Raw genomic sequence first — 26,178 nt, 5'->3', positions numbered from 1 at the left:
AGCCTGGAGTGCAGTGGCACGATCTCGGCTCACTGCAACCTCCGCCTCCCAGGTTCAAGCAATTCTCCTACCTCAGCCTCCTGAGTGGCTGGGATTACAGGCACCCACCACCATGCCTGGCTAATTTTTTGGTATTTTTAGTGGAGATGGGGTTTCACCATGTTGGCCAGGCTGGTCTCGAACTCCTGATCTCAGGTGATCCACCCATCTCGGCCTTCCAAAGTGCTGGGATTGCAGGTATAAGCCTCTGCACCCAGCTGGTTCTAGTAAATTATTATTAGGGGTTAAAGGGCTAGAATGTGTAACCACTATCAGTGATTAGTCTTTTAGGATACAAATAGAGCCCTTTAGAAGCTAGAGAAAGTTATAGCACATATACGCACACACTAAGTGCATAATATTTTTATACCATTTCAGGGATTTCGTTGAACTTGAGATTAGCTGATGGACTCAAGAACCTCTTAACAACCTTAGACTACTTTATGATTTCCTTTTGCCTTCAAAGAACCCCTAGCATTTTTGGCTAGGGGAGTGGAGTGAAGGGAGGGGAGAAGTGGGGATTGGATAGAGCAAGAGTAGGTACTCAGTTGGCTGCTTCTGTTGGTTTGAGTGAAGTCATGGAAACCATGCCTATGAAATTTGTAATAACTTGGAATTTGGAGTAGCAGCAAAAATGTTTAAGTTGGTATCAAATCCCAAAAAGATCCTGTCAGGCAATCATAATGAGTCACATCAGAAAGATGGTGATGGATGTAAAATCCTGTCATTTGGTCCAAAAAGCTAATGCACAAGTAGAGGAGGGGACGTAGCTTAGCCACAAAGTGGTGGAGCTTTCTCTGCTAGCTCTTTGTGAGCCAATAGTAAATGGGTGCTAAATAAACCAACTAGGTCTTGAGATACATTAATTGTAAATGTCACAGAACCAGTACTTTCCTCGATGTGGCCAAGATTGTTGATGGTTCCTTTTTCTTCTGCACTGGTCAGACCGTATCCGGGCTATGATGTTTGCTTCTGGGCCACACACTTTAGAGGGAAGACAAGCATATTGGCATCTGTTTAGGCAAGAGATCGGGCAGGGGAAGGAGTCTTGGTGAATGAGGGGTGGAGGAGCTGCAGGGTGGGAATGGAGGCCTGAACAGCTACCATGACATATTCGAAAGGCTGCTATGTGAAGCCGAGTTATGCTTGTGTTTTGTGGCCCCAGTTGATCACATTAAGACTCATGGGGCCATAGAAAAGCTATAGGGAGACTGATTTGGGTTATTCATAAGAAGAACTTTAAGTCTGTTATCTGAGGGTAGAATGGGAGGCATGTTTTAGATTCTTTAGATTCTTTACTCCTCTGACAATCATGTGTTTTTGTAGCTGTTTCCTTGTAGTCATATTAATGCCGGTACCACTTCATGAACCTTTTATTACCCATCTTTGTTTTTTTTTTTTTTTCCCTTTTCAACTCCCTGTTTAATTTGTGGTGAGGGTGAAAGAGGAGATAAAGAAAAAAAAAAAAAAAGGTCAACCTGTAACTTTGCCTTTTCTTCTGTTTTTTTTTTTTTCAGCCCTCAGTAACTGAGGGCAAACCAGTTCATCAGACAACCAGAGCCATAATTTGTGGTCACCCCTGAAATTAACCTTGGAAACTCGGTTAGTATGGATGCGAAGAGGTATACCCCAGCCCCTTAACACAGAGTTAATGCTTAATCTAAGGCTTTAAGTTTCGTAGGAAAGAAAAACGTGTACATTCTTTTGTGTTTCTTAAACATCTAATTTTGCGCTCCTCCTCTTCTCTTAGAGGCGATTGCTCTTGGATCCTTCCATTTACAATGGCGCAGAGAACTGGGCTTGAAGATCCGGAGAGGTATCTCTTTGTGGACAGGGCTGTCATTTACAACCCTGCCACTCAAGCTGATTGGACAGCTAAGAAGCTAGTGTGGATTCCATCAGAACGCCATGGTTTTGAGGCAGCTAGTATCAAAGAAGAACGGGGAGATGAAGTTATGGTGGAGTTGGCAGAGAATGGAAAGAAAGCAATGGTCAACAAAGATGATATTCAGAAGATGAACCCACCTAAGTTTTCCAAGGTGGAGGATATGGCAGAATTGACATGCTTGAATGAAGCTTCCGTTTTACATAATCTGAAGGATCGCTACTATTCAGGACTTATCTATGTAAGTATTTCTTCCAAATAATCATTTGAAGTGGTAGCTAGGAATTAATGTAAATTATACATCTTGTCATAATCAAATGAGAATGTGGAATACCCAAACTCTCTGTTTAACTAATTTCTATTTCTATTTAAGCAAGATTTGTTGCTTGCTTACCCAGGTCTTGCTTCTCTTTGAATCTTAACACATTAAGTTTAAATAATACAGCCTGCAACTACATATAATAAAATGGCATTTGAAGACTTTTGTAGTGGTGTTCTGGAGCATAATAAGGTGGGAGAGAGCATGTAACAGGAAGACCAGAAGGTTTAATAAGGTAAAGAGAGTTGCATTAATAGGATGCAGACAACAAAACGGTAGAAAATCAAGTGCATACCCAAGAGGGTAAAGTGGAGGGGCTGTAAGCTTAGAAATTTCTGTGGACAGCATGAACAGCTTCACTGGATGTGGGGAAGTAGGAAAGATGAATGCTGAGGTTTTTAAGAGGAAACAATTAGGGTAAGATTGAGGCTGGCTGGGGTCGTCCTGTGGTTAGCTGCTGACATGAATGTTGAAGTCACCGACTATGTCACTGACCATGTAGAAGAAGTTACTGAAAATCATAAGGGATAATGTAGAGAGGAAAAATGTAAGCCAGATACTAAAAATGACAAAATAGGTTTGAGGCAATGGTAGACAGGTGGCAATGATTTGAAGGAGATGGCATGTATGGGACTTCAACTGATGATGAAGGGAAGTAGGGAGAAAAGTTGATGGTCGTGGTTTGAAATTGGAAAAGGGTTTTTGAATTTTACACAAGGAGTGTGCTACTGAAGGTCATGAATAATTCAAACTTCAGTCAATCAGAGGTAGTTTTCCCACAGAATTAGTTTAAGGAATATTTCTTTTTTTTTTTTTTTTTTTTTTTTCTTTTTTTTGAGACGGAGTCTTGCTCTGTCGCCCGGGCTGGAGTGCAGTGGCCGGATCTCAGCTCACTGCAAGCTCCGCCTCCCGGGTTTACGCCATTCTCCTGCCTCAGCCTCCCGAATAGCTGGGACTACAGGCGCCCGCCACCTCGCCTGGCTAGTTTTTTGTATTTTTTTTAGTAGAGACGGGGTTTCACCGTGTTAGCCAGGATGGTCTCGATCTCCTGACTTCGTGATCCGCCCGCCTCGGCCTCCCAAAGTGCTGGGATTACAGGCTTGAGCCACCGTGCCCGGCCAGTTTAAGGAATATTTCTTAAGTGTCCCCTGTGCTCTAGGTGCTGGGGGTAGTACAGTGAAGAAGACAGGCCAGGTCTCTGCCTTTGTGAAATGTCCGATGAGGAAATGAAACAGGGCTATGGAGAGAGTATGTAGGAGGATGGCTTTCCCCAGCGGGTCAGTTAAGGGCTGTTTGTGAAGGTAGCATTTGAGCTGGAGTCTGACTGGTGGGAGGCAGCTAGCCATGAGAAAAGCTGAGAAAAGAATGATTCATTCATGACCTTTGCCAGAGTAGTTTCAGCCAAGCCTGATAGATCTCCCTTATTTTCTTCTCTATGAGATAGGAGAGTAAGAGGCCACAGGGTTGGAACAGTGGCTTGAGGAGAATGGAAAGGCTTAGGAACAACCCTTATCCAATTTCAGACTAAACCAGGGATAAGAAAGCAACTGGAGAGTAGCATTGAGAGTCCAGCTGAGACTGAATAACCACGTGTAGGGCGACCGCAGTTTTGTCTGGCTGTGTGATTTTGCCAGACCATGGGATTGCCCTAGGGCTGTGAGTGTGGGGGCTTTGGATCTCCATGGCTCCCACAGTGAGAGGAGGATTCAGTGGCCGTCTTTAGAGTCCTGGTTCGGTAGGAATGGGAGTCTGGCTGGAAGGGGCTGATGGATCAAGGCCTGGAGGTTTCCAGAATGTTGATGAACAGGGATCATGGAGTGAAGGGGTGAGAAAACTGCAAACTTAGGAGGTTGTGGTCAGACTGTAATGTCGACGTGTAAGATTCGAGAGGTGGATCAGTCTCAGATGAAGCCCATTGCAATCAGTTGTGCAGGTATGGAAATGTGATGTCACCATCAAAAGCTGTGCAGTGTGAAGAGGAGCCAGGCTGCCTTTCTGCCAGCCTTCACCTTGATTTCCCACACTGGCAGCTGGAGGTAGCTGCAAAGGGAGCTAAGTAGAAAAGGAATGAAAGAAAGGACAGGTTTTTTTGTTTTTGTTTTGCAGCCATTTCACATAATTCAGAGATTTTACAGTTATCTCTTATGAGTTTGTTGGATTTTTTTTCAAACTTAACTCACAGACAACCTGAGTGAACTTCCGAGTTTCTTCTCAAAGCACAGCCTCCTTCTGCAGGAAAATCTGGGTTTTTCTCAAAGACTCAAGGTCACACAGAGGTGGGGGTTTGGGAGGATCATATCTTCAATTAGTTGGGTGGAGAAAGGGTTCTTACCTAAGGTTCTAGTTGGAGAACTTGACTCTAAAGTCCGTCTCGTCAAGAGGATGAGGTTGAAGAGAGCCATGCTAGCATTGTGATAAATATGTATTGGGCTTTGAAATTAACCAGCCAGTTGAGATGATCAGTTGAGGCGCAATGATACAGATACTAGGATAATTTGGGTAGAACCTTTTTTGGACATATTTCTATAGATAAGATATAACAAAAACTTATTTAAACAAATTAGGTTGCTAACAGGTTTAGTTATGTTCTTTTCTCACCTTTTCTTTGGATTTATTCTCTCTGACCCCCAATTTCTCAGGTCATTAATTTTCATCTTCTTTCCTAATAAAACAGTTTAAAAACTGTAAATGTCTTCTCTAATACTGTTTTAGCTCACATCACAAGTTTCTATATATAGTATTTATTCTTCAGTTCTAAATATTTTCTAATTTCTATGATGATTAACTAGTGAACCATTTAAAAGTGTATTTGTAAAATTTCAAAATGTTGATTTTTAAGTTATCTTTTTATTATTGATTTTTAAAATTACATCTCAATCACAGAATGTTGTTCATATAGGAGACATTTTTTGTGTAGTATATTGTCAGCTTTTATGCGTGGTCTGTATGTGTTTGCAAAGAATGTATATTCTGTTATTGTTGAATATAGGGTTCTATATATGGCCATTAGATTAAGCTTTTTAATTGTATTGTTTATATCTTCCATAGCCTTGCTACTTTTTGTCTGCTTAATTTGTCAGTTACTAAGTGTGTGAAAAATCTCCCATTGTGTTTTATCAATGAAGTATGCATCCCTAAATGACACAGTTTAGTTTTGCCTGTTTTTGTTTTTGGTTTTTTTTTGAGACAGTCTTGCTCTGTCACCCAGGCTGGAGTGTAGTGGTACGATCTTGGCTCACTGCAACCTCTGCCTCCTGGTTCAAGTGATTCTCCTGCCTCAGCCTCCCTATTAGCTAGGATTACAGGCTCGAGCCACCATACCCAGATAATTTTTTGTATTTTTAGTAGAGATGGGGTTTCACCATATTGGCCAGGCTGGTCTTGAACTCCTGACCTCAAGTGATCCACCTGCCTTGGCCTCCCAAAGTGCTGGGATTATAGGCATGAGCCACTGCGCCCGGCCTAGTTTTGCCTGTTTTTGAATTTTTTTATAAATGAATCTCCTAGTGTGTAGCCTTTTGTGTCTTTTGTTGTTGTTGGCTTAGGATTACATTTTTAAGATTTATTCATATCGTTTTACGTTGATGTAACTCAGTAGCTCCCAAAGTGTGGTCTGGACCCCCTAGGATTTCCCTGAGACCCTCTCAGAGGAGCACACAAGGTTAAAACTATTTTTATGATAATACAAATATGTCATCAGCCCTTTTTACTGTTGACATTTGTAGTGATGGTGCAAAAGCAATGATAAATAAAACTCCTGACACCTTATCATGAATAAAGGCAGTGTAATAGGACCAAAGTGTACTAGAACCATTTTATTCTTCACTGCCACTTATTGGCACTTTTAAAAAAAATGCAATTTCGCTCAAGAATGTTCTTGGCAAAGCAGGAAAAATAACTGATTTTATTAAATCTCAACCTTTGGGAATACAGTTTTTTAATATTCGGTGTGACGAAATGGTAAGTATGCCTAAAGCACTTCTGATGCATATCAATGTATGATGGTTGCCTTGAGGACTAGCATGTGGGTAGTTATTTGAGTTGCAAGCTAAACTTGCTACTTTTTAAATAGAATACTATTTTCATTTGATAGAGTGGCTGATAAACTGTGGTTACTCGCACAGAGGTATTTGGCAGACATTTTCTTGAAAATGAACAAAACGAGCCTGTCACTTCAAAGAAAACAACTGACTGTATTTGTTGCCAATGATAAAATTTGAGGTTTTATGTAAAAATTAGAATTTTAGGAAACTTGTATCTACCATCATGAACTTGACAGCATGTCAATACTTAAAAACCTTTCTGATATGATAGATGGTGATAATAATGAAAGTGGGTTTTTTTGATGTCATATAGTGAAATGTCATCATTTGAAAGACTTGCATAATTTAATGATGTGTGTATGGTGTCACGAAATCATGCATGGGTACGCAAGATAAACCAGTAGATTTTGATGCAGTGGAATATGAGAAGTTCACTGATAGGGTTTCAGATGGTACCTTGCATCTAAATTTTAAGAAATTATCACTTGTTGGCCGGTCGCAGTGACTAACGCCTGTAATCCCAGCACTTTGAGAGGCTGAGGCAGGCGGATCACCAGAGGCCGGGAGTTCGAGACCAGCCTGACCAACATGGAGAAACCCTGTCTCTACTAAAAATACAAAATCAACCAGGCTTGGTGGCACATGCCTGTTGTCCCAGCTACTTGGGAGGCTAAGTCAGGAAAACCAGGAGACAGAGGTTGCAGTGAGCCAAGATCGTGCCATTGCCCTCCAGCCTGGGCAACAAGAGTGAAACTCCGTCTCAAAAAAAAGAAAAAATGAAATTGTCACTTGTTAAGTGTTAGTAGTGTCGAAGATAAGTATCCACGATTATCTGAAAAGACTGTTAAACCGTTCCTCTCTTTTCCAACTAAATATCTGTAAGTCTGCTTTCTTCATGTGCTTCATCCAAAACAACATATTACAATAGACTGAATACAGAAATAGACATGAAAATTGAGTTGTTTTCGATTAAGCTAGACAATAAAAGTTTCACAAGAATGTAAAACAGTGCCATTCTTCTCACTTTTGTTTTGGAAATGAAAAGTTGTTTTTCATAAGAAATGTTATTTATGTTAACATGTAATATATTTACTGTTTTAGAATGAATAGATATTTGTAAAACTTTATATTTTATATGAAACAAAAGGTCTTTGGGGTCCTTAATAATTTCTAAGAGTGCAAAAAGGCCCTGAAATTTTAAAAGTTTGAGTAGTTTTTTCATTTTTGTTGGAATATAGTATTCCATCATAGTATTTTTGACCTAATAAATTTATCTAACTATTCCGCTGCTTTGTACACTGTTTTTTTCTGTCTTGGTAATATTATGATCAGTGCTTCAATGAACAACCATATACATGTACTTAGTGCACAATAGGCATGCCTTTCTGTAAGATGTGTAACTAGGAGTGGAATTCCTGGATGATAGAATGTGCAGATCTGTAACTCATATCTTCAGCTTTTCTAGATAATGTCTGATTTAGTTAGAGTCCCAGAAGGAAACAGAAGGCTCTCAAACTAGGTATTTGAGAGTTTAATGAAGGGTTTTACAAATAATGTGGGTAGGGTTTAAAAAAATAAATGAGTACTAGTGCAGTATCTCAGCAGCAGTGATGGCTGAGAGCCCTTGAAACATCTTGATCTTTAAAGAAGCCTTAGAAAAGAGCTGTTGCCTCAACTCAGAGAGGTACCTGTGTGGAGAGGGCTACCTGACAGGAATTGCCTTCCTTAGAGGCATGAAAGTCAGCTCATGGTCGGGAGGGAGCCTAGGGAATAAATATCCTGACCTTCTGTTCTCACCCTTAGTCTCCTGTTGATGTCTACCATTGGTTGAACTCAGTTTGAAGCCAGAGGGGAAGGGAATTTGATGATTCTTTCCTTAGGGTCAGCCTTAATTCCGTCTGGAATTGAATGTTGTGTATGGTGTGAGGTTGGGACAAGATTCATTTATTTTTCCATATGGCAGCCAGTTGACCCAGTGCCATTTACTAAAACATAATCTTTTCTCCACTGCTCTGAAGTGGCATCTTAGTCATAAATCAGGGTTCATAAGTATGCTTTTGACTCTATTATATTTCCTGGGTCCATGTGCCTATCTTCTAGCTAATATCACATTTTCTTAATTATTACAGCTTTATAATGTGTCTTGGTATTTAGTGTGGTAAATCCTCTCCTTTTTGTTCTTTAAGATTGTTTTGGCTGTTAAGTTCTTGGCATTTCAATATAATTTTAGAATCTGCTTGTTGGTTTTTCATTTACGCACACAACCTTGTTGAAATTTTGATTGGGATCTTATTGATTCTGTAGATCAGTTTGGGGAGAAATTAGATCTTTATAATATTTTATCTTTAATTCCTGAGTAAACTCATTTATTTAGTTCTAAATTTTTATTAATATTGTTTTATAGTTTTCTTTGTAGAGGCCATGAACATCTTTTGTTATTTATTTTTGGATATTTTATTTTATTTGAATATTATTTAAATGGTGTTTAAATGTTTCCCTTATTATTCATATGGTATATAGATAATATATACGTAATTGTTACCATTATGTAGAAATACTGTATTTTTCACAATTAATTTTTGTATATTGACTTTATCTTCAGTGACCTAAGTTTACTTATTGGTTATAATAGTTTAGCTGAAAATTCTGTTGGATTTTCTATGAGCACACATGTTGTCCACAAATAATGAGTTTTATTTTTTACTAAATCTTATACTTTTTTTTTTTTTGGAGACAAGGTTTTGCTCTGTCAACCAGGCTGGAGTGCAGTGGGATACTCGTGGCTTAATACACCCTCAACCTCCTGGGCTCAAGCGATCCTCTCACCTCAGCCTCCCGAGTAGCAGGGACCACAGGCACGTACCACCATGCCTGGCTGATTTTTGTATTTTTGTAGAGACAGGGTTTTGCCATGTTGCCCAGGCTGGTGACGAACTACTCGGCAAAAGCAATCCACCTACCTCAGCCTCCCAAACTGTTGGGATTATAGGCATGGGCCACCATGCCCAGCCAGTTCACACACATTTCTTTTACTTGCTTTATTGCACTGTCTAGAATTTTCAGTACAGTGGTTTTTGAACAGAAGTGATAATCAGAGGCATCCTTGTATCATTTCTGATCTCAGAGGGAAAGCTTTCAACATTTCATCATTAAGAATAATATTTGCTGTAATTGGTGTTTTTTTAAATACTGATTCTTTATCAGATTAAGGGAGATTTTCTTGTATTCCTGAATGGGTGATTTTTTTATCCTGAATGGATGATTTTGAAAAAAATTAATGTATGTTAATTTATCAAATGTTTTTCATTATTTAATGAGATGATAATGTGATTTTTCTTATTTTGTTATTGTGGAGAATTATGCATATTTTTGAGTGTAAATTAACCTTGCAAAGACCAAGTATTCTTTATGTATACACAAAGAGAGAGTGAGATTCCTAGAATCTGTTTGCTAGTATTTTGTTTAGGATTTTTGCATCTACATTCATCAGTGAGATTAACTTAAAATGTTCCTTTCTTATAATACCTTTGTCATATTTTGCTATCAAGATTATGCTGGTTTTATCAAATGAATTGGGAAATGTTTAATCTTTGTTCTCTAGAAGAGTTTGGATAGGATTGATGTTATTTCTTTTTAAAGTAATGATAGTGTTTTCTTTGTGGGGAAGTTTTTCTGTAATAGATATAGAACTTTTCAGATTTTTATTTGTGTGGTTTTTTTTTAATTCTTTTCTTTTCTTTTCTTTTCTTTTTTTTTTTTTTTTTTGAGACAGGGTCTCACTCTGTCACCCAGGCTAGATTGCAGTGGTGCAATCATAACTCATGCAGCCTTGAAGTCCTGGGCTCATGTAATCTTCCTGCCTTAGCCTCCTGAGTAGCTGGGACCATGCCCGGCTAATTTCTGTATTTTTTATAGACGGGATTTCACCATGTTGGCCAATCTTGTCTCGAAACCCTGAACTCAAGCAATTTACCTACCTTGACCTCCCAAAGTGTTAGGATTACAGACGTGAGCCACTGCTCCTGGCCTTGTGTCAGTTTTGATAATTATGTTTGTCTAGGAATTTATCTGTTTCATCTAAATGTTCAAATTTATTTGTATAAGTTGTTCATAATATGCTTATTTTCTGTAGGATTTATAGTCATGTTTTCTCTTATTCCTGATACTGATAATTTATTTGTATCATTTTAAAATGAGTGTCACCAGAGGCTTATCAATTTTTTTATTCTTTGCAAATAATAGACTTTTGACTTTGTTGGTCCTCTCTATGTGTGCTTTAAAAGCTGTAAATTTCATTCTAAGTACTGCTAGAGCTGTATTCTACAAGTTTTAATATGTTACATTTTATTATCATTCAGTTGAAATTAATGAGGATGTTTTCTTTGACTCTGGGTAATTCAGAAGTAGATTGCTTAGGCTAGGCACAGTGGTTCATGCCTGTAATCCTAACACTTTGGGAGGCTGAAGTGGATGAATCACTTGAGGCCAGGAGTTCAAGACCAGCCTGGCCAAAATGGTGAAACCCTGTCTCTACTAAAAATTCAAAAATTAGCCAGGTGTGGTGGCACATGCCTGTGATCCCAGCTACTCAGAAGGCTGAGGAAGGAGAATCGCCTGAACCCGGAAGGCAGAGGCTGCAGTGAGCTGAGATCGCGCCACTGCACTCCAGCCTGAACAACAGAGTGAGAATCCACCTCAAAAAAAAAAAAAAAAAAAAAGTGAATTGTTTACTTTCTAAATCTAGGGGATCTTCAGGTTTATTTTATTATTTCTAATAGATTCCCCCCTTGGTCAAAGAACATGCCTTCAATAATTTCAATCCTTTTATATTTGTTAGACTTGCTTTATGGTTTGTTATGCGATTAGTTTGGTAAAGGGTCATTATGCACTTGAAAAATATGGATACTTTATTATCTGTCATTTCAATTACTGTGAAAATCCCTTCCTTTTTACTTCTGTCCATTTTTGCTATGTACATGCTGAAGCTATTATCACGTATATACAGATGTAGAAATTTGATGTCAGATCATGGAATGGTCATTTTTAGTGATGTTGTTTTCTTGCAAAGTCTGGTATTTGCAATAGCTTTTTTTGTTTGTTTGTTTTTGATTAGCGTTTGTGTGGTTAATTGCTTTCTTAACTTACTTTCAGCTTTTCTGTGCCTGTGCATTTAAAATATGTCTCTTATAAATTGCCTATGGTGGTTATTTTTGTCTCACATCTGACAATATTTTTTAGCTGGAATGTTTAGTTTATGTACACGTGATATAATGACTGTTAAATTTTAGCTTAAATCTGTCCTCTGATTCATTGCTTGCTTTTTATCCTACCTGCTCTATGTTTTTTTTAATCTTTTTTTTTCCATTGGTTAATTTTTATTATTCTGTCTTATCGCCCCATTAGCTATACCGTTTTGCTGTTCTCTTAGCTATTCTTTTAGTGGTTACCTATTCTAACATGGATCCTCGACCTATTAGATATGTGGAGCCTCTTATTCCTTTGTAGACCATAATAGGTAGAGCCTGAGAACACCTGAACAATTTTCTTTCCTCTTCCTTCCTAATTTATGTGCTTTTGTTGTTTAATTTCCTCTGTATTTTAAAACCCACAAGACACATACTACATTTTAATACTGTCAATATTCATTTCGTTTTATCCATTACTTTTTTTTTTTCCACATCTTTTAGCTTCCATTCTTTTAGAAAGGGCCTCTTTTATCTGAAGTATCTACTCGTCCTTTATTTTTGAAGTTTTTTTGGTTTTTGCTGGATTTGGAATTCAGAGCCGGCGGTGGTTTTCTTTTAACATTGTGAAAATGCCATTGCATCGGGTTCTGCCTTTCGTCTTTTTCTGTTGAGAATTCAGCTTGTAGTTTGACTGTTATTCCCTTGAAGGTCATCTGTATTCCTTTCCCCACCCCGGCCACTGGCCGTCTCTAAAATTTTCTCCGTCTTTGAATTTCAACACTTTGACTCTGATGGGCTTAGGTGAAGTTTTATTCTGTATATAGTGAGTCCTCCTTGTCTTCAAGGGATGCAGTCTAAGATCCCCAGTGGATGCCTAAAACCACAGATGGTACTGAACCATATCTAAATGATGTTTTTTCCTATACATACATACCTTTGATAAAATTTAACTTACAGTTTAGGCATGGTAGGAGATTAACAACAATAACTATTAATAATATAGAACAATTAAAACAATATGCTTAATAAAAGTTATGTGAGTATGGTTTCTCTCCCTCTTTCAGAATATCTTATTGTACTCTTCTTGTGATGATTTGATGAATTTCTTTTTCCTAGTTCACAAATTCATGGATAGAAGATTCATTCTTACCATAGATTGTAGCAGCCTCAGCATATGATTTTATCCCTATTAAGTTGAAAACTTACCATATCACTTAAAGGTGGCACTTTATGGCTTCTCTTTGGCATATCACAATTGCCAGCATCACTACTCTTGTGTTTGGAGCTATTAAGTAACATAAAGGTTACTTGAACACAGTTGATCTGAGATCTGGGAGGGCTACCAAGTGACTAATAGCTGTACAGCATGATGATGCTGGACGAAGGGATAGTTCACGTCCTGTGCACGATGGAGCGGAATTGTGCCAGATTTCATCACACTGCTCAGAACGGTGTACAATTTAAAATGTATGAACTGTTTATTTCTGGAGTTTTTCACCAAATATTTTTGGACCACAGTTGATTGTGGACAACAAACTGCAGAAAGTGAAACCACAGATAAGGGGGACTACTGCATTCAGCTTGGAGATTGTAGTGGTCTTGACTCTGTGGCTTGATGGCTTTTGTTGATCTGGGAAAATTCTTAGCCATTATCTCTTCAGATACTGCTTCTGCCTCATTCTTTTTTCTCCTTCTTGGACTCACATACTTCACATGCCAGATCGTTTCACCATGTCTCATCTGCCTTTCACATTCCTCTACATTTTCATCCTTGTTTTTCCCCCATGGTTCACTCTGGCTGTTTGCTTCTGATTAAAATGTCACGTAACTAATTCTTTCTTCAGCTGTATCTAGCTTGCTGTTTAACACATGAATTTTTAATTGTAGTTACTGGCTGGTTTTCTTTTTCTGTTTTGTTTTGTCAGTTTTAGAATTTTCATTTGGGTTTTTCCTTTAATAGTTTCCAGTTCCCTGTCAGAATTCTGTCATGTCTTTAATTACTTGAACATATTGTAACCCAGGGCAATAATACAAGTCAATAAAAATAGACACACAGAGGTTCCAGATATTATCTTGGATGTCAGCCACAACTTGTTGCCTCATATGCCCAGTTATTGTGTACAAGGAATTGTGAAAATAATTTGAGACTCTGGATGGCATTAAGGTTATTCTAGAGTTTTGCTTTGGGCAGACAGGCTTAGGGAAACTAGGCCATGTCGTCCATGCAGGAATTGACATCTTTTCCAACCGGGCTTCATGCTGTGTAGGGTCTGGTCGGTTTCTCATAGTCTTAACTCTTAGGGTATAGCCTTCAGGGTCCCAGCTGAAAGCCTGGAGTGTTTACCACCCCCACCACCTACCTCTCCCTAAGTAGGCTGGAATGTTTTAATTTTTGTTCTCTCAGACTTTTGTGCTGCTGAAAGCTCTGCTTAGCATCTTCTCAGCAACAAGTTTTGAGATTCATAACTATTACCTATCTAAGAAAGAAATAACAATTCCATATCATCAAATATTCAGTTACTTTTCTTATTTTCCTTATGTCTCATACATAATCTCATAAATAGTTGGTCAGTTCGATTCAGGATCCAAACAAGGTTGACATATTGTGATTGGTTGCTCAGTCTGTTTTGTGCTGCTATAACAAACTAACACAGATTGTATGATTTATAAACAAGAGAAGTTTATTTGGCTTATGGTTCTAGAGGCTGGGAAGTCCAGGGTCAAGGGGCTGCATCTGGTGAGGGCCTTCTTGTGGCGTCATTCCATGGGAAAAGGTGGAAGGGCAAGAAGAATGTGCTCAAGAGAAAGCAAGAGATAGAATTTATAGCCTCAAGCCCTTTTATAATTGGCATTAATCCATCGATGAAGGTGGAGTCCTCATTGTCCAAGCACCTCTCATTAGGCCTTACCTCCCAACACTGTTGCATTGGGGATTAAATTTCCAGCACATGCTTTTGTGGGGACACAGTCAAAGCATAGCAGTTGTTATATCACTTTTAATCTCGCTCTTCCCTCTTTTTTTTTTTTTGCTTCTGGAGATAGGGGTCTCACTATATTGCCCAGGCTAGTCTTGAACTCCTGACCTCAAGTGATCTTCCCACCATGGCTTCCCAAAGTACTGGGGTTACAGACATGAGCTACCATGCCCGGCCACTTCCCCCCACCCTTTTGTTTTGTTTTGTTTTGTTTTTGCATACTATAGGATTGCAATCAACAAAATCCAGAATATGGGAAATTCTGGATTTTGTTGATTGCAATCCTGTGGTGCTTCCTATAAACTGGAAGGAGAAAAATCCATAAATTGGATCCAGAGGCTTAAACGGATTCAGATTCAGGAGACACTTAGTGCCACATTGTCTCTCACGTTATGATGCTGAGATTGATCAGCAGTGAGTCATTTTAGGTTTTGCCAGCCTGATTTGTGCATTAGGAGTTGTGTCATCTGCCAGTCACCTGAGGATTTTAATAGTGATGGACATTGTCCAGATCTACTGTGGTATTGGGGGGCTGCAAAATGATGAGTCTAGTGCCATAATTCCTTCTGCGTTTATTATCTTAGTGAATTCCTTTTAATTCAATGTATATGCCTTACACACACACAGTTTTCTCAAGTTGTTTTTTTGTTTGTTTTTTACAGCGTTTTTTTCTATTTTCTCTCAAAGGAGCAATAGCAACTAATGTTAGTTATCCTTCCTGTGCCCTCTATGTCTTATTATTACTGATAAGTTTTGTCTTTGTAATGTCCTTTTCTTTTATTATTTTACCATTGTTCTATTTTTCTTTAAGAAGGATGCTCTCCTAGAATAAATATCTGCTCTTATCACTTGATTTCTTGAGGTATCCATTCTGCTCTTTATTTTCTCCACTGTGGATTTTAATTTTACTTTTCCAGATGATTCCTTACAGTCTTTTCTGGCCCTGGTCACCTATTTTTTTTCTGATGCATCTCTGTCCTAATATGTAGACTCTATGTTATACTATATTCTGTTGCAGATATAAATCTATCTCCTAAAGTTTTCTTTTAGTTATTTTATAGATAATTTCCACCAGTAATTTCTTTCTGAATCCTCTGAATGATGATCTTTTCCTTATTATGTAGGTTTTTTTTCAAAATTTGCCTGTGAATTTTACCTAGGTGCAATGTTTACAGGGTGAATTATTCTTTCCTCCCTCCCTTTCCTTCTGGATGGTGGTCTGATTTCTTCTGAGAGCTACAGTTGGGATGTAGGGTTATATGATATTCCCAGTTCAATCCCTGTTCCTAGTAGGAGACTGTTGTATCTCTGCTCCATTGTGTTGACATTTACACCAGCCTCCACTGTCTGTTTCTCTAATCCTTTGAACCTATGAAACAACGCGTATACATAGCCCTGCTTTCTTAAGCAGAGGCCTGTCACTTCCAGGCTGAGTAAAATTTCCCAATCCTAGACGGAGGAAGATAGGCATTCCAGGCAGAGTGGTCAGCATAGGGTGGGAGCCTAGAGGCATAAAGCAGCATAGTGTGCTTGAAAATTTGTAAATGTTTCCAACGGCAAAGATTTTTGTATGTCTCACTTAGGTAAAGTATACAGTAGTGTTATTACGCAAACTTATATTTCAAGCCTTTGCAGCTCTTCAGGATTTTCCCAAGGCTCTGGCAATCCAATATTTCCAGCTGCCCAGGAGGCATCCTGCTTGGCTCACCCACCACACCACAATGTCAGTACATTAGAGGGATTCGTTATCTTTTCCCACAAATCAGTTATTTTTCCTTCCATGATTAATGTTTCTGTAAGGCCTGGAGACCTTGGAGTCCTCTTTGACTTAGGTCTTTAATGGCTTTTCTGTATTGAAAGTTTCTGAGCACTGTGAAGTCTCCAGCCTTCTCTATTTTGTGTTGCCTTTTCTCTCATCTAGGCCCTGTTGTGCCAGGACAGTTGAGCAGTCTCCGCGTGTCTTCCTGCTTCTCACCTTTTGCCCCTTCAATGTGTTCTCCATATGGCTGCCAGATTTATACTTTGTCTAAAATGCTTGTTTCATCCAATCACTTTTCTCTCCTAAACCTTCAATACCTCATCACCCATAAAGGACAAAATCTGAATTATTCAGTTTGTCTTTCTAGGCCCTTATCTCTCACATTCCGTGGTACAAACTATTTTTGCTATGCTGGTCTTCTCACACTGCCTCGAGTATATCCTGCCACTGTAAGAGTTTTGTGCTTTTACTACTTTAACAGGAATTCCTTTATCCCTTCTTCTGATCCCATAGTCTTTAAAAAGAACATCAAAGACCATTTGGGTCTGAATTTTTTACTTCGTTCTACAGTCTCTGACAAGGTGGTCATGACTTTCAGTGCCTGGAGTTTGTTGTGTTCTGCCCCAGAGCTTTCCGTTATTGATGATACCTGTTCATCTTTCTCTTTCTCTTTTTGGTGCTTTCCATTGTAGCTTGTTTAGTGTGCATCTGTTTGTCTTCATACCCAGAGTGTATGTTTCATAAAGAAGCTTAGCATCTTGTGCGTGTATTCAAATACTTAGTAAAGTTCATTTGAACTTTAAGGTCTCCAGAATAATTGTTTTAACAACACATTACCTTCCTACCGTGTGCGTGGGGGAAGATAGAAGTGGTGCAGTATCAATTCAGTGATCAGTTTATACAAGAGCTCAATACTTGAGGCTAACTTTTTAGGTAGTTAGAAGTCAGGTTTATTAAACACTTTAATAATGTTCCTTCTAAAGCATTGATTACTGCTGCATTTTGGCAAGCATGGGATACTGATGATTAGTTAACCTTTTATATTTTTGATGACTAACTCATTTTGTGAGACTTATTCTCACTTATTCTAGTCCTCAGGAAAGTGCCTAACGCATGGTAGACACACATGTTGGAATTACTTCTGATTAAACATGTCAGTTATGATCTGTTACCATCCCATACATACTATGGGACACTAAACTGAATTTGTGTATCTTCGCTTTCTTGGAGCTTTTTTCTTTTCTCGTCTCTAATTATTTGCCTGTTATAAAATTAAAGAGTATAATCTGTAGCTTCATGATAGACTGCGATCTAATTTTTGAGTGAGAAAGTGAGGTTGGGTGTACAAAAATTCATCAATGTATGGTTGCGATTTGTTAACTTTATATAAATTAAACTCAGTAAAAAAGTATTGAGGTTGCCTCTCCTTTGTTTTTCTCACCCTTAATAAAGCCTCTATTTTTACTGTTCCTCATTGCCTTTTTGTCCTGTGGGCAGCAAAGATATACAGGACTAGTTAGACAAGAGACTTGATTGGGAGAAAGTGCAAGGTGATGGTCTGGGAAGCCCAAGGGCCACCCAGGGTTCGCAGAGGTCTGCACTTTGCATACAAGAAGTCGAAGAGTCTGAAGACTTGAGGAGTCAATAGTAATAATGTAGCCTCAGGCAAAGAATGGACAGATAACCTCCTGGTCTGCTCAGTAGTAAGGCTTCAGCAAACAGCCCAAGTCTGAATTTAGGATGGGGGCCCTTTGCCCCTTCTACACTACTAACCTAAGTAGGAAGTGCGTTCTACATCTGAGCCTGCAATTATGAGTTCGGGAAAATACAAGGAGGGCAGCCAGAGAGACAGTTTTGATCACTTGAAATTTTTTGGCAGGCTTTCATTCTCTTGGTTTAGCATTAGTAAACAGAGTAGCCTCTGGAGGGCTTTCTGGTGGCAATTGCTGGGGGTTTCAGCTCTTATGAACGCAGCTGTTAGTTAGAACCCCCCTTAGTGTTCCCTGGGGAAGCTGGCCATGCAGTACCAATTCTCCAGCCCTTTTTTCATGTCCTCTTGCTTTTAGATTTTGGTCTACCCAAATCACCTTAAATTAAAGGTCTGTTTCGTAATGCAACTGAATGCCCTTCCAGATGCCTTCAGTCCCTGAGAGGGTTAGAGCATCTGTCAGCAGTTCTGACTGCTCTTGTTTTTCCATAATGCCCAGAATCAGTTTTGTAGAATATTCTCAGAACTCATTGTGTCTAAGTCATAAGCATTCATAGGGCCAATTCTGTGTAATGGTTACAGTATGGATCAGGAAAAGTTTGTATCTTCTAGCCTGGCAGCTTTTATTTACTGAAGATCCCAAAGAGCTTTTGTTTATTTGGCTTATGTTTGTTGATATTTACTGTATTAGTAATTAAAATACATTTTAAAATCTTTATTAATTCATTTAAAAAGAATAGTAGTAAATCATGACAAGTTAACATAAATACATTTTTTAAGAAAAAAAATCCCTGTATTTTCCAAAACAAAAAAAATTACATGGATGAAAACTCTTACATTTTTGCAAATCTCTTTAGCATTAACCAAACTAGCTGGACTGTCATATCTGCTTTTGCATTCTGTTTTTTTATAATATGTTATTTTGGTTAAAGTATATGAAGAAAATCCAGCCATAGAGATATTTAGTTGGAAGAAAAGAAGAGTGTTTTTTTGGTTTGTTTTTGTTTTTGTTTTTTGAGATGGAGTCTCAGTCTGTCGCCTAGGCTGGAGTGCAGTGGCGTGATCTAGGCTCACTGCAACCTCCACCCCCCGGGGTTCAGGCAATTCTCCTGCCTCAGCCTCCTGAGTAGCTGGGATTACAGGAGCCTGCCACTGTGCCTGGCTAATTTTTGTATTTTTAGTAGAGACGGGATTTCACCATCTTGGCCAGGCTGGTCTTGAACTCCTGACCTTGTGATCCACCTGCCTCAGCCTCTCAAAGTGCTGGGATTACAGGCATGAGCCACCATGGCCGGCCAAGAAGAGTATTTTAATACCCTTTTTAGATAATTGTGGATATTCTTCTTTGATACTGTACTCAAACTGGACAAATGCTATTATATTAAAGATTAATTGCAATGTGGAATCTGAAACTGCATTAACGAGCTTTCACATCTTGTGTACTCACGAGAGAATGAATGTAAAAAAGTAAATAACATATTGATTGTACCCTATGATAGCCCCATGAAGTCAGGAAGCTCACATTATTTCTACTTCATGGATGAGGAAATTGAGTCCCGCAGTGTGCCACTTAATAAGCTATCTGTGGGAGAACTACTTGTGGTTCATAGTACTAAATTGCCCATTATAGGCTAAGTTTAATTTGGGGGATAGATTATAATTATCCAAAAGGTAAAGATCTCCTGCTTAAATGACTGTGTGGTTTCTGTCTCCTCATTGGACCCTGACCGATAAATGCAGAGGTTTTTTTTTAATACTCTATTTTATTTTTATTCTAGACTTATTCTGGACTCTTCTGTGTAGTTATAAACCCTTACAAGAATCTTCCAATTTACTCTGAGAATATTATTGAAATGTACAGAGGGAAGAAGCGTCATGAGATGCCTCCACACATCTATGCTATATCTGAATCCGCTTACAGATGCATGCTTCAAGGTAATTGGAAATATTTGAATACTAAATGCTCAGAATTTCTTAAATGTAATTTAGTGTTTTTTAATGTCTCAGTGTATTCTACAAAAGTTTTTAATTTTATTTTTTAATTAATAAAAAAGTAATGTTTATTATAGAAAAATTGTGAGTTTTTAAGATTAAAACAGACAACGTAGCCATTTTCTGTATGGTAAGTTTGTTTGTTGCTCTAAAACAATACCTCATAAATTTATATGTTAAAAAGCATCTAGTTTTCATATACATTTGATTCCCACCACAAGCCAGTCTAACCGAAGCTCATTATATTAGGTTTTAAAACCAATAGGAAGAATAATAGGAAAGGTGGATGCTTCACTGGGGAAAGATTATATAAAGTATTATTTGTGATTTAAAAGCGTGTAAAAGGTGACAATAAAAGTTAAAACGCATGTGTTAAGTTGGTTGATTTTGATTGTGTTCCTTTGGATCAGAATGAATGTAAATTTGAGGAGTCATTCATTTGAACCCTGGCTTTAGACACAATGATTTATGGAGGGACATTTTTGAAAAACCAGAATGTAGTGGTTTTGAATGCAATTAATATTATTGCTCTACAAGACTTCATTTAAACATGGGAGTTCCTGGTGCTATGTGAAAATCCAATCTTCTGTAATAACTCTCCCTCTCTCTCCTTTTTAATGTATTTTTTATTAATAAATTCTATAAGTTTTAATAAAAACATAAGGTTCTTATAAAATCATTCCACAATCTTCAGAAAACAGGCTGTGCTGCACCCACTTTTCATCAAATTGCAGGTCATGGCAAGTCCTTTCTGGTGATTAGGTCTGAAGGATAGTGTGAAGGAATTAATAAAGTACAATACCCATGTCCTACTTCTAGTTTTTGTTTGGATACTTACTATATACCAGATCTTCTAGGGCAAACAGGAAGTACTTCAAGACTAGGATAGTGTCAGACATAAGTTGGTAAGGACAGTTTTGTAATTAAAAAATGATCTTAGGCTTTTAAAGAAAGATTAAATTTAATAATTTTTTTTGGAGTTCAATACAATTTCTTAGTATTCCTAAAGAATATTAGGAATATTAGGATGATTCCTAAAGAAATGGCTAGGACTGTGAAAAATTGCTGTTAGATATGGAGAATGAAGAATCATCCACTCTTTGTGTTTTTGGTTCTGTCTCTGTTAAGAAGAATGATCTTTAGATGCAGAAAAGTGTATTAGTGAGCAAACTATGCCATATGTGGGAGAAGAAATTGAAGAAAGTGCCCTCCTTCTCTGATTAAGCCCATATTGTTCCTCATTTAAACAGATACATCTTACAGTTGAGATTGTTGACCCTCTGGTCTTTGAAGTATTCTATAGAAGGGGAGTTTCCAGAAAGCTAGGGACAGGCTCATATGTATCACTCTAATTTTTAAAAAGGGGAACCTTTAAACCAATCCTTGGGCTTGAAATATGTTAAGAGAGCAGTCTGAAAACAATGTGAATATATTGATTAATGACTGATTAATGACTGAGGTTGGCCAGGTGTATCAGGATGTGCACCAAAGGGTGTGTGCCCCCTTTTAACATTTTTATCAGCATACTTGAAGAGGTGGGATGCATGCCCATAAAATTTGCCAATGGCATGAAACTGGGAGGAATAATAATACATTTGATGAACAGAAACAGCATTTAAAAATTTCTTGACTGGTTGAATGAGGAGTTGGATCTAACATGATAGTTAACAGATAATAATATCCCATTAGTGGGTTCCCAAACCAACTGTATGGATACAGTATGAAGAAGAATTGTTGGCTCTGTGGCTTTGCTGGTGAAAACTCCTCTTGAGTAAACAGAATGAGGAAGATATGAGGCAGATACGGCTTATCAGCATATCATATTATTATTAATATCATTTTAGTGCTAGAATAAACATTTATTGAAAATTACTGTGTGCCAAGCACTGGGTAAAGGCTTTGTGTCTGTTATACAGTGCATGACAAGCTTGTAAAGTAAATAGAATTACTGTCCCTATTTTACTAAGGCACAAGAAAGCGAAATAAATAACTTGACGAAGAAAGTATATAAGTGAAAAATACAAGCTAGGATTCAAAACCAGGCAGTGTGACACATTCTTATCCACAATAATAAACTTCCATGTGAAAGTTAAAAGGAATTAGTTGATGGTTTTGATTACATAAAAATTTAAAAGTTTGATACAGAAAATGAAAACAACCCACTCTAAACAATTTCCCTTTGTATTTGATTTTGTAAGTAGGGGGCTACCTGCTGGTCTACTACACGACATAATTGAGGGGGCATCTTCAGGGCTAATCAGACATTAGCATATGCAGCATTGCTGATAAAGCTCACACTAGCTGCCAATGCCAATCAATCTAGGTCTTCAATTACAAATGTGAATGGATAGCCAAGTGTCACTGGACCTAAGAAGAGGATCAATAGCTTGACCGAGGACCATGTGGAGAATTCAGAGCACGTGGCCCCACTGATCTATCATTTTAGATTCAATTCCCCATCCAAGCTGCCAAGAGCTTTTAAGATTCTGTTTCTTTCATCCAATGTATTTATCATCCTTCCTAGTTTCATATCATGTACAGACTTTTTTGGTCACACATCCCACATCTTTAAGTGTATTAATAAAAAATATTGAAAAGTTTTTGCTTTTTATGTGAAAAAGCAGCAAGCTAGCTTAATTTTTTTTTAATTGGATTTTAGGGGATACTGGATCAAAATGCAGTTGTGTGCCTGGCACATAGTAGTTGCTCAATAAATATTTGTTGAATGAATGAATGAAAGCAGAATTCTTAGATGTAAACTTGATTGCAGAAAATCACGCATTCATTAAAAGCATGGAATGGTAGATTAGACACCATTGGAAACTAAAGCAGTAGATTTGAAGACTAGAATGGAAACCAAAAAGAATCAGATGGTGCTTATGAGAGAAGGAGTCGGAAACATGGAATGTGTGTGTAGACTCTCGGGTTCCATGAAAAAAGTGATACTTTTGAAAAAGGTCACTGGAATTAAAAAACACACTCAGGTCTTCAGATAAAAGTGCTGGGTGGAAATAATGAAAGGAAACATGCCTCGTCTTGCATACCTTGGTGGATAGGGTAACATGACATGCTGTCCATGGAAAGGGAGTCAGTAGCATCAGGCTTTTCATTTGCAATAGTGTGTGTTAGGAACTGAATTCAGGAACACTGAGGCCTCTACCCTGCACATAGTCATCTGAGGTCACCTAGGACTACCTACAGTGAGGCTCACCACCTTGTGGCTTGTCTTCCTTTGCTCCTGACACCTCACCAGCCCAGTTCCATCCCAGCTAGCTTCCATTCAGCAGCAGGCCACCAACACTGCTACCAACCCCTGTTGACCTGGATAGATGGAAAGGAAAGTTTTGCTCGCTATAATAATACCTGCAGGGGCCACCTTTTTAGGCCACTATGAAAATTTAAGACCTGAGAGTCCACCATCTTCATGGAATCCTGGAATGAAATTCACTGTGTTTCCAGTCATGTTTTCATTTCCGTAATATTCCCTTTTCATTTTTGCCTTAGGTAACTCTCACTCTCCGATGTGCAAACCTTCTCTATGTTTAGTATCTTCAGTGAATATTTTTTTTCCTTCAAGCTTTAACTGAGACTTGGCTTTCCCCCGCATATGGGGTATGAGCCCACTTAGTGAAGAGGACTCCATCACTCAAATCCTATGCACTGGGAGACAGGGTTAGTGTCCTTACTAACACTGTGTCTATGTGTCTGCTAAACCATTACTCCTTTACTGCCTTGGGAAAGCTGCACCTCCCTCACCACTCATTACTTTCAGCAGCTTTCTTCTTGGTGCCTCTCCTCATTCCATAATGGGCCTCAGCACATTGTTTCCTCTCTGCCTCAAGCCTTGCCGTTACCCTTTGTTACTTCATAGTTTTTAATGGACAGTCAAGTCCCTTGATCGTAAGGTCCTTCATTTCCTCCGTCTCTGACTTACGCCACCAACATCTGTGGTGATGCTCTAGACTTTGCCATATTTTAGAATTACCTGATTTTTCAGATAATGTTTCAGAAGTTCTATTGCAGCGTCCTTCCATATTGGTAGTCCAGTCAAGAAGTCTCCTAAATGTGTTCTTTGCCTTCATGTGGATCCTCAGCCCATTAGTTGTTCTTCTTTCCCCCTATATGTGAACAACACTCTTCACTTTGTTCCTTGTGTAGTGTAGATTTCATGGCCGCCTTCTATCCATTTCCTAAACCCCTCCCTTGTCCCATTGTTCATTGGTTATACTTGTTTAGTAAAACTCCCACCCTGGATGAATCAAGATATTTATCTCTTTTAATGCTCTTACTTGGGTTGCTGATGCTTCTAGAGTTATACTCACACAATGGAACACACAAATGCCACTGTAATTTCATGACCACGAGCCCTGATTCTACTGTCAACTCTTGCTAATCCTACCTTGTTCCTCCCACTCTCCATAATGACTATTTCAAACCTCTGCAGGCTCCAGATCTCTGGGTCCCTCCTTGCTCCTCTACTCCCTGGCTGATGGCTTGTTTCCCATTCCACAGAGGCACTTGGAGAGGAACTGCCCCGGCTTGCTGAACAGATCGTTCTCTCTTGTGTCTACTCCTGTCAAAGGCTGGTCTTACCAAGTCCTTCACCTCTGATGCTGAACACATCCTCTCAACCTTCTGAGGAATCTCATGGTGTTGATTATTCTGGGTTGTGACTGTATCCTCTGCTTCTCTTTTTATAGGCTCCTAACGTTAGCATTACGTTTTCCCTATTAACTAAAGTTCTACCCGTTACTTTAAATAAGAAAGTTAGTTCTTTTCACCTTCCTTTTACAGCCAGATTTTTCAAACCAGTGTTGCAGGTGGGTAGGCAGATATGGTTGCTGGCAGGAGCTTGTGAAAATGAAGCAGGGTTTCAGCTGAGAATGAGGAGGAGGGAGGAGAGATTGGAGGTTTAAGATAGAAATAGTGTGATATAATCATCTAGGACAGAGAGATAATACTTACATATACATCACTGACATTGCATCAAATACTTAAAACAGTTGCTACTGGAAATGTGAAGAGAATGTGAACCACAGTTATAGAGGGAGTTTTAACATGCTTCTCTCAGAATTTGACATATTAAGTAGGGAAAAAGAGAATATTAAAGAATGTGATTTAATACAACTTAGGAAGCTTATACTGAAAAATGTATGTATGCAAGCAGAAAGCACATTTACAAACGTGATGTCAATTTCATATAGCAGGCCACCAATAAAACTCTCAGTTCCTGAAAGAAGAAATCACAGGCTACAGTCTCTGACCACAGTGCAGTAAGACAAGATATTAGCAATAAAAAGATTAGCAATAAAAAAAAGATTTCCAAATGGGTTAGTGTTTGTGGGAATGTGTTTAATGAGTATGAATGTTTTTGTTATTAATCACTCATCTATATGGCTTTCAGTGAAAGAGGAAATCAAAACTTACATTACAGATTCTTTAGAAATCACTACAACAGGCTGGGCACCATGGCTCACGCCTGTAATCTCAGAACTTTGGGAGGCTAAGGTGGGCAGATCGCTTGAGCTCAGGAGTTTGAGACCAGCCTGGGCAACATGGTGAAACCCCAGCTCTATAAAAAATAAAAAAATTAGCCAGGTGTGGTGGCATGTTCCTATAGTCCTAGCTACTCAGGAGGCTGAGGTGGGAAGATTGCTTGGGCCTGGGAGGTGGAGGTTGCAGTGAGCTGAGATCATGCCACTGCACTCCAGCCTGGGCAACAGAGCCAGACCCCGTATCAAAAAAAAAAAAAAAATTACAAAATGTTACATATAAAAATTTTGTGAGTTATGGCAAAAGCCACTTTTAAGAAACAGTTCATGGCTCTGAACATTTTCATTAGCAAAGAAAGATTTATAGACAAAGTATTTATTCAGCAAAATAGATAATGGACAATTTTTTGCTAATTTATTGAGCTGTACATTGCTTTTTTTCTGTGTCATTTCATAATAAAAAAAGGTACTTAAAAATACAGCAATGAAATGAACCAAAACAAGAGGGAAAATGTAGGAAGAGATAAGTGGATTGGAATAAAGAACATTTTCTCCTAGAACTGTCAAGTACAACTAAGAGCTGGTCCCACGAAAAGACAGACTAGACAGATGTTTGGCAAGTGTGACCAAGAAGACAGAACTACCAGAAATGACAGAGAGTATATAGAACACCATAAGCAAAGACAAAATTGACTCAAAATAAGGTGGAAAACTTAACCAGAACATTGTCCATGGGAGAAATAGAAGACATTGTTGAAGATCTATCTTTATGTCTTCAAG

The 26,178-nt window shown here is 38.4% G+C and overlaps 1 protein-coding gene across 11 annotated transcripts in view; it reads left to right on the top strand.

Annotated features, from left to right (window-relative positions):
- Positions 1-26,178, top strand: part of LOC105474109 (myosin heavy chain 10) — a 153,887-nt gene that overhangs the window by 5,771 nt on the left and 121,938 nt on the right. For 10 of the 11 annotated variants that reach the window (XM_011728488.3, XM_011728500.3, XM_011728518.3 and 7 more), the window contains exons 2-3: positions 1,790-2,165; positions 19,693-19,849. In XM_011728488.3, coding sequence (XP_011726790.1) covers positions 1,790-2,165; positions 19,693-19,849 — 533 coding nt within the window. Of the gene's footprint in view, positions 1-1,556; positions 1,642-1,789; positions 2,166-19,692; positions 19,850-26,178 lie in introns of all 11 variants that reach the window. The other variant, XM_011728535.3, reaches the window with a different exon arrangement.

Source organism: Macaca nemestrina, chromosome 17 (genome assembly GCF_043159975.1).
Source record: "Macaca nemestrina isolate mMacNem1 chromosome 17, mMacNem.hap1, whole genome shotgun sequence".
Lineage (NCBI taxonomy): Eukaryota > Metazoa > Chordata > Mammalia > Primates > Cercopithecidae > Macaca > Macaca nemestrina.
The sequence above is the reverse complement of the archived record's forward strand: the minus strand, read 5'-3'. Positions and strand labels throughout refer to the sequence as shown.